General features: G+C 44.2%; 1 protein-coding gene across 1 annotated transcript in view; it reads right to left on the bottom strand.

The window, feature by feature from the left end:
- Nucleotides 1-227: 227 nt before the first annotated feature.
- The window catches only part of Parm1 (prostate androgen-regulated mucin-like protein 1), a 97130-nt gene continuing 87858 nt past the window's right edge, over nucleotides 228-9499 (bottom strand). Inside the window, exon 4 of the mRNA XM_051170084.1 lies at nucleotides 228-547. Coding sequence (XP_051026041.1) covers nucleotides 463-547 — 85 coding nt within the window. The 3' untranslated portion in view covers nucleotides 228-462. The remainder of the gene's footprint in view (nucleotides 548-9499) is intronic.

Here is a 9499-nt window from a genome sequence, read left to right as displayed (position 1 = left end):
TTCTTTTTTTTTTTTTTTTTCCCTCACTGATATGTAATGTGATGATTTCCTATGGAGAGGTTTAAGAAATAATCCAAACTAAAAGATCCCCTAAAATTAAAACCCAAACAAAGCAACTCCTCTGAGCCCTTTTCCTCAGTCCTTCCAAAGTGGGTCCTGTGGTGAGGGCTACAGCCTCCACCTCACGGTATGTATGTATCTGGCTTGGTCGGTGCAAAGATGGCCTGTGTAGGCTGCAAATAAAGACTCCACGGGGCCCTTATGCAATGGTTCTTTTGTACCAAAAGGGGGACGCTGTAGTAGCAGCAGCCGGAGGGGAGAGAGGAAAACAAAACGACCATACCAACAAAACAGGGCTTGTGATTGTCATTCAGTGCGCATCAGGTGCTTGTTACGAATTCTACTGGATAAGCACTTATAAATAAAGGACAGTTGGTTTTTGTCCCCAGCCACCTTCCTTTGTTAAGAGTCATCGTAGAGCGGGTTGTTGTAGTTTCCCCAGGACCCGTAGTCATGGTCATCCAGCAGCCTTCCATAGGAGGAATGCCTGTGAGGGAAGAAGAAGGTGAGGTTACAGGAAGATGGGCTATCCCAGGAGACAAGTTACTACCCTGCAGCTGGAACCCAGGATGCGCACGTGTCCGTGGGAGAGAAGGGTATGATCACTCCCCAGAAAGATAATCGCAGACCATGCCCACCTTAGTTACCAGCGTCTGCCTAGGCACCTGCCTGTCCCTTTCTGTTGAGCTCTGTTGAGTGTCTTTCTTCTTCCCCTCAGTGCGGGAGAAGAAAGGGCCCATTTCCACAGCTGCCCAGTAAGAAAGGAAGGGAAGGGGACGCTTCGGGCCCAGTGTCTTGATGTAGGTCCTGGGTCTAATTTTCCCTGACGTAATATCCACGTAATTCCAGCTGCTGTTGTGGTAACAGTGCTCTCAATGTTTGGTTGTCATTTGTAAAGTGTGCCTGTGTTAAGTTTTAGTAGCTCTTCAAAATCAAGGGTGGGAGAAAAAGTGTTTTTCTGTTGAGGAAAATGCCACTTGGGAGGTTTAATATTACCAAACCCATCCAACCAAGCTGTGTGTAAAATCCCCACATCGTTCTAGAAACGGAGTTCTCAGAGCTCAGATTCCCTGCATCTGATTAGCCCATTAGTTCAATGGCAACATGGTCTAACCAGGCTGTGCTGGGCGTTCTAAGAGGCTGCAGCTCACTTAGGATTTCTGTAAGAAACTCAAGTCAGACTACCACTACATTTTCCCTTAAGACCTCCGAATGGCTGCTCATGGAAGCTCCTAAGACAGAGTCTTACGATGGTTCGCGAAGTCATAAAGGCTCCGGACTGTTCTGCTTTCCTGAGAAAAATTCATTGCTACCAAAGACCCTGCTCTCTCAGCTCCAAGGGTATTGCTCTTTTTGTATGTCCCGTGGCTAGTACTCTTGCCTTAGGGCCTTTGCACCTACTGATTCCCAGCTTAGGCATGTTCCAAAAATTCTATGTGATTTATATAATTGTTTTGTAATGTCTTCCCTTCTTCAGCTAGACTATATGTTTCATGAGGGTAAAGATAATTCGCCTGTTATGTTTATTCATGGTTCTATTTCTAGCATCCAGAATATGCATGCAGTAAGTCATCCATAATTGTCTGTGGAAGTCACAGCGATGGAAGAAGATATATTTTGAGTTCTCACAAAAGCCAATCTGTTCTCAAAGATTGGGAGCTTCCCTGGGAATGACATGATCATTTAAAGACTAAGATGAATGACAGGATTGGAGGAGCAACAGAAGTGAGCATGCAGCGCCTGAGGTTCACGCTAGTAGATGAACTCCCACAGTGCCAGTGCCCGTCAGGGCCTGTTTTAGACTGTGCTCTTGCTGGGCTAAGGTGCCAGTCAGACCCTGGGAACTTGAGGCATGCTAGCTGAGTTTAGATCCAGGGGGCTAAGACTGGATTAGAAATCATGGATGCTAAATACAGTGCGTAAAAACATGCCCACTCCCCCATAGCCTTCTCTCAGCCAGATGGGAACAGTAAGCGGTACAGAAACCCAACCCAAGGGACACAAAAAACATTTGCTCCTCTTATATCGGCCGCTAAAACAAGTACTCTTGCCTTCCCGCAGCTTACTGACATCAGTCAGGGATTGACAAAGAGATGGCATGTAGCAAGAACCAGGCCTTTGCTGTCCTTGTTTCAGAGTTCTGTCGTGGCTCCTGCAAATGGACTCATGGACCCATTTATTTAAAAGCCACCAGTTCTAACCAAACACTAATAGGATGGCTGGGAAGTGGGAGCTACCATGTGGGAAAATAAAACCCCTAGCATTACAACCCTGATATCCACCCTCTACCTCAGCATTACTTTACTGCTGTAAGTTTGGCAGGCATGCTCATAATAACCCCAATGCCTTCAGTGAGAGGTAGCCAGCCCCTGCTTCACCTTTGAAAGGAATTTCACTTCTTGTGGCATTTCAAGCTCTTTCATATAATTTTAATCTCATAAACTGTCAGTTTGGCCAATGGATGTGTGTCCGGAGTAGGTTTTTGACCCCCACCTTGTTCCTTCATTTATAAAATGGTGTGTTAAAAAAAAAAAAGCATTAGAGCTGTTAGAAGGATTCAGTGAGGTAATGCATTTTAAAGGCTTGGCACACGATAAATATTGGCCAACCCTGCTTTGTAACTTTATTATAATGAAACTTATACATGCCCGTGCTAAATCTGCAAACGGTAAAACAGAACACTGAAGTACTAAAGCTATGCTCCAGGCATTGTAATAAATCCAGGTTCTGATGTTATTATTTGAATCTTATAAAATATTACTATGGCAAAGTGAGGTCAAAAGATCAAAACTCTGGCCACCGGGCTTCCCAAAATGTGGTTGTTGTAGGCACTTGGGTCAATGCTGCACCTGAGTCTGCTGCACCGAAAGCGGAGTCTACTGTCCAAACACGAGGAGAAGGAAGAAAAGCACTGCTCTTGGCTTTCATTTGTCTTTGTCTTTACATTTGAACAGGGAGTACCGCTGAGTGAGCAAGGAGTGAGGAAAGAGATGTAAAGGAGATGGACAAACCAAAATGGTGGGAGGAAAAGAGAAAAAGATGGGAAGCGCATTAAACCTGCAGGGTTGGCTGCTAATACATTCAGGGCAGGAGCAAGAAGTGGATATGCTGGGGTTCAAGATGGGCTTGGGTAAGTTGGATGTTGTTGTGGACAGAGGGAAAAAAACCAGTTGTGGGTATGTGAGAAGGGGAGAATAGTTAGCGAGCATTTAAACCTTTGTCTCTGGGCCAGCGTTTCTTAAACTGTGGCACATTGTGACTGTACATGGGGATGCTTCAATATGGGCTTGTGTAAGGAGCGTCTAAGACGTAAGAAAGGAATTCCCCCCACTATTCTCAACATTAGGAGAGGAGGCCTAAAGGAACCTGGATGCTTTGGCAATAAAATTTAGTGGGAGACCCAATAATAAAACCAAGTCTTGACTCTGTAAGACAACACTGCTTTATCTAATTTCAATCTGAAGAGTAGTTGGTATGAGCCATGCCATTGTTGGGTCAAGGAAGTTCTTCTCATGTGATTTCTTGATACAGATGCCCTACCTCACTATGTTTTCCACTTGTTGCCAATTGTCTCCTCTTAAATTAACTTCCTGGGGGCAGCAGATGATATGCTACTTTGTAACTATCTGCATGCTTACAGCGTTGACTTTGGTGGCATGGTGATAGTGTAAATATCTGCAGGTGATGTTTACATCTAGGAACATATACATTGTATACATTGTACAGATTAACTTGCTCAATATTAGAGAGGGTTCTTACGGCTGGAGGCAACATTGTACAAAGTTGGCAAAGTGAGAAAAACAAAACAAAACAAAACCAAAACCCAGTAAAGAGTGCTGGAGTCAAAGGCTCCACTTGACTGAAAGAGAGGAGGGAGGAGCAGAATTAAGGCCAGACCCGGTGTCATGCTGTGGCTTTACAGCACTTAGCTCAGTGTCCACAGAGCCCTGATCAATGGCACCACATTTCCCATCTGTACTCCCCCTGTACTGTGTGGATTAGTTAGCTACAAGAACCAGATTAGGGAATAAGGAGTGCTCTCTTATTTTGTCTTCTTCTCTTTTGATCAGCGCTTAACTGTCCTTGAAGGTGAGTGAGGTGTTGCACTTTCTTTGTGTTTAAACAAAACATATCTTGGAGAACACCTGCTGTTTTCCCAGGGTACATCTCAGCTCTTGGCAAAGCTTCTACTCGCATAGACGAGTGCACCCTGAGCCTTCTCTTTTGGCAGGGGAGACCTTGCTTTTCAATCATTACTGTTTATCATGAGCTGAGCAGGAAGGAAACGCAGATATTAAGACAGGACTTAGTTCTGGGAAAATGTTATTATTCATCTGTAATTAAGCAAAGATGTCTCTGCAGCTGTCACTCTCTCCTCGTCCTGTTTCCACTGGTGCCTCCCTTTTGCTAATTGTCACTTTGCTGCCTGGCCCCTTTCATTGAACTCCTCATTGAAGACTTAGTCTAAGGGACCCTATTTTGGAAACTGGGGGACACCTTGACTGACTGAACACGCTCAAATGCCTGTCCTTAGGGACCTTACGTTCTGGGACAGGGCATAATGGCTGTTACAAATAGTTATGTGGTAGGTGCAGTGGGGAAAAATGACGGATTCCCAGTGGGAGGTGGGGATTTCAGGTCTAAATGGTGCCCAGAGAAGGTCTTGTGAAGGCATTATTTGAGCAGACTCTTGAGGCGATAAGGGATGAGCCCTACAGGTGTATGAACACATCCTAAAGACAGAGGTGACAACAAGGACAAAGGTCTTGGGGACAGGAACACACACACACACTGCATCTATGTGGCATCTACCAGGTCCCTAATAAAAGTAAAGCCAAATTTTCATATTGAAGGTTTCAACTCACAGGAAGGTTGCAGGCAACGGTGACTGACATTGGCTTCCATCCATCCCTCACACAGTATTGTCTAAGGTCAGCACTTTGCATAACTATCTGCCCAAGTTAGGACATTAGTACTCTGGGGCATGGTTTTAAAGCTAGGAAAGTTGAGGCCATAGGCTTAGTTAGCAGCAGTTACTATGGCAAGTCAGTGGCTGAGACAACTCAGGTCTTAGCAGTTCTGCCTTTTTCTACCAAAATCCCAGTGATGGGCACATTTCCAAACATTATTTTCAAAATCCTTCATCGTCCATTTTTTCCAAGGCTATTCTTTTCAAACATATCTTTCCATAATCAATCACCTTCATTCATACTTTGACATTTGCTTTTATTAATTAATGAATGAATTAATTTCTCTGTGTAGCCTTGGACTTGCTTCATAGACCAGGCTGGCCTTGAACTCACAGAGATCCACCTGCCTCTGCCTCCCTGAGTGCTGGGATTAAAGGCATGCACCTTAAAAAAAAAATTAGCTGGCCTTTGCACTGTCAGGCCATTGCCACAGAAGGGGCTTGGAGGCCTCTCCCTCACTCAACAGATCCAGCATAAAGAGATAATCAGTGAATGTCTGTGTGGCTTAACAGACACGAGTGGCCCCCACTTTCTCCCTTAGTTCTTCCCTATTTGAATTAAACATTGCTGTCTGTTGTACCCCAACTTTCTCACCCACATCATTTTTTTTTTTTTTTTTTTCAGTTTTTTTTTTTTTTTTTTTATTAATTTATTCTTGTTACATCTCAATGTTTATCCCATCCCTTGTATCCTCCCATTCCTCCCCCCCCCCATTTTCCCATTATTCCCCTCCCCATCATTTTTTTTTAAATGTCCTAATGGAACTATAATATGTCAGGTATGGTGGATCAGAGGCTTTTTATGGCTCCATTGCAAGGGGCTGGGAACACATGATCACTTCCTGGGAAGCAAGTGAAACAGAGCAGGGAAGTGTGTCTGGGAACTCAGTATGGAAAGGGTTCACAGGAGACTCTAAGAGGGGGCCTTTTTAGAGCCAGACACTTTGGAATTTAAGAAGGGATGAGCCAAACAGCTTAGCTTGTTCAAAGTCCCCAAAGCCCAATGAGACAGTGCTGTATGATGGGAGTGGGGTGGGGACCTCCACAGCCAAGAGTCTCTTTGAAGTGTTATGGCATAAGATAAAGCAGAAGGATTCAAAATATGGTTCCGGGACCATCAGCCGTGGTATCATTGATGAGCTGGCTGGGGATGCAGATGTAAGGGCCCGGTTGGGACCTCCCGAATCAGAATCAGGATCAGAACCCCTGGGAACTGTTTATAATATGCTCCCCAACCCGTACTTTTACACAGCAGAGGCCAGAGAGACAAAGAGGTGGGAATCAAGCAAAGTAGACACTTAGAACTCCAAAGGCCAACCTGAAAATTCTCAGCACATAAAACACAAAATCTAAAAAATCCTGCCCTTCACAGCTGGCTGGGGCTAGTCATTAAACCCAACAACAAGCCGAAGTGATCTGCACTCACCATGAGGCACAAAGTAAGACAAACAACTTCTAAGCAAGACATCCTCGGTGTGTCTAAAAATCAAGGTCACATTCATTTATTTTTGTGAGGGGCTACCTAATCATAGCTTCACCTATTCCTGCAGACACAGGCATGTGTGTGGCACAGTTATCTCCTACCTCAACAGATTTGAGCAATTTAAACAAAACAGAACATGCCCCACCCCACTCACCACTAATTAAAGACACCCTTTTGCAAGGGGTAGGGCTGGGGTTTGCTTCCATTAACTTTGCAAATGAGCCTTGGCATAGAGACTACTAGAAACTGTCTAGGACAAATGCAACCTCATTTATGAACAGGACCACGAGGAAGCTTCCACTTAGCACACAGTGACACCACCGAGCCCATGAACCGTCCTCCTCTTCCCATCTTCTCTTTCTCCTGTGAGTTCTTTGTGTCCACCAAGCGGGAACACCAAGGAAGGACACAGTTGTCCTTCCAGCCTCATGTTGGAGACTGCCATCTTACTAAGCATCACACATGACATGCACAGTTCTGAAATCGATGGATGACACAGCAAGCAACATCTCCTAGCAGCTCCCCTCAGCCTCCCCACTGAATGTGGCCTGGTATCCTAACTTAATCCTCACTACACTCTGGACTTAATTGTCTTACCATAGTCCCATTTTACAAAGGAAGACAAGCCAGGCATGGTGGCGCATACCTTTAATCCCAGCACTTGGGAGACAGAGGCAGGCAGATCGTTGTAAGTTCGAGGCTAACCTGGTCTACAAAACAAGTCCAGAGGCTACACAGAGAAACCCTGTCTCGAAAAACAAAACAAAAAACAAAAACAACAAAACAAAACAAAAAACCAACCAATCAACCAAAAACAAAGGAAGACAGTGTAGACTGACTGAGACACTTAGCCACTTGTCATCATGCTGCGGTCTCCTTGAGGACTCTATACTCTCATCTTTTCATCCTCAAACCAACTTTGACAGGTACAATTTTAAAAAGCTTCCTATGGTGTTGAACTTAAGTGCGAAGCTCCTGTTTCCCCTTTTTACACGAGACTTTTGTGGTCAAGACGGGTCCATGCCAGGAGAGCTCTAAGAAGCTCAGGGCAGTTCCATGTCCTATGATGGCTCAGGTTATTAAAAGGTACAGCTCTCCAGGCAGCAGCCACTGTCGCAAAAACTAGAGCTCATAAGCCACTGGAGAAGAGAGTGCGGAAAAACAGATGGCTAATGAGTTTACCAATGCCTTTGGAGGAAACTTGGGGAGAAAAGTGAAGACACTAGGCAGCCCTGTCAGCAGAACTTGCAAGGTGCACTGTGTTTGGGAGGCAACGGTGCCTTTTCCAGTGGCTTTGCACTCACAGGGACATTGCTGAGCCAGGGTTTCATCCTGTGGACACAAGCCATAAGCTAACAGCTCCCTTCTGACCTGGGATTTCAGTTAGCCACGTGATAAGAGCCTATCAGATAAGAGTTGCATGCTGTTGTTCTTAGAAATGTGGGGCGAGAGAAGCATGTGTTTCTAGCTAAGGTGAAACTTGCTACACATGCCTAATATTACACATGTATGCCCATATGCACATGCTTACACACACACACACAAATACACACATATTACACATATATACATGCACACACACATACACACACACACAACACACAAATACACACATATTACACATATATACATGCACACATACATACACACACATACTCACTCACACACACACACACACACACACACACTCATAAAGGTAGGGATAGACAGCAATGGAGCTATGTTTTTGATGAAGGATTAATTAGAGGTATTCCCCAAGAATCTGGCAAAATAACATTTGAAGGGGTTTTTAGTATCATGGTCTAAGACTCACGAAAACAGTTAACCTCCTTATATCACCATTCCCACTCCCCCAAATGTAATGGAGAAGTAGAAAGGGGCTTTCCTTAGGGAGTTTCTAATGTGGGTGTGATCGCCTTTATCCTTAAGTTTACAGTGCCAAATGCGGCAGCTTAATAGACAAGTAGCACGCTATAAGTGGCACCACTGTGGAAAAAGAGAGACATGGGGGACAAAAGCAGAAAGTCATTCAATTTTACCCCTGAATATATCTGGTGTTAAGGCTGTGGAGCAATATAGTTTAAAAATAGTATTTTATACAATTTTCATCCGTGCACAGAACAAATTGTGATGACATGCTAGCTTTCCATGTGTGGTACATTGTATGATGGCAGGACTCTGTGGCATCATTCAAGTGGTCCCATTGCTTATGGAGTACATGTGTGTGGTGTTGTATGTACGTATGCATGCACCTATGTATGTACATATGTATGTATGTATGTATGTATGTATGTATGTAGGTAACTATGTTCCTGAGAGTCTTTATAGCTTACCATTTTGATGACGACGGCTGAAGGGCTCGCTCTTGGCACACAGTTCCAATTCTCTCTCCCAATATACCCAGCAGGTAGTTAAACTCACTGCTCTTCTCAAGTGAGGGGCTAATGATGTCCCATGACATGCCCAGGCTGCTATGAAGTGGTTGGTGGTGGGGTTGGGACTTGAACTAACATCTCCCAGCATCTAGAATCTGAATACTTAATTACTGTTCAAGCATGCCTGCCAACAGGCAGCATTTTTCTGAGGTGATAAACTGGAATTCAAGACAAAGAGTCCTTTAGCTGATCTTAACACCTCTTGTTTTGTATGTGTGAGGGGAGAACAGAGCAAGTAGGAAGGCCCTCACATCCAGGTCACAGTTTCTTTTTGGTGTTACGGTTCCGCAGAATATCACCATTGGTGATTTGAAAAATGATTTTAATTTATCTTTAAGTTCCTTTGGCTGGGGCAGGAGTACATATCTTTAGCATATCCTTTGTTACAAATAAGGGATGAAGCCACTTAACTCATAAGCAGAAGATAGCGATAGCAGGAAGCCAGTACATCAACTAAAGGGGAAGGTGCCACTCACAACCATGTGACTTATAAAATGAAGTTTGATGTTCAAACAAATTCAAATTTGATGAAGACAAAGACTTCCTGTTCTT

Source organism: Acomys russatus, chromosome 28 (genome assembly GCF_903995435.1).
Source record: "Acomys russatus chromosome 28, mAcoRus1.1, whole genome shotgun sequence".
Lineage (NCBI taxonomy): Eukaryota > Metazoa > Chordata > Mammalia > Rodentia > Muridae > Acomys > Acomys russatus.
Note: the sequence above shows the minus strand (reverse complement) of the source record. Positions and strands in the feature narration are given on the sequence as shown.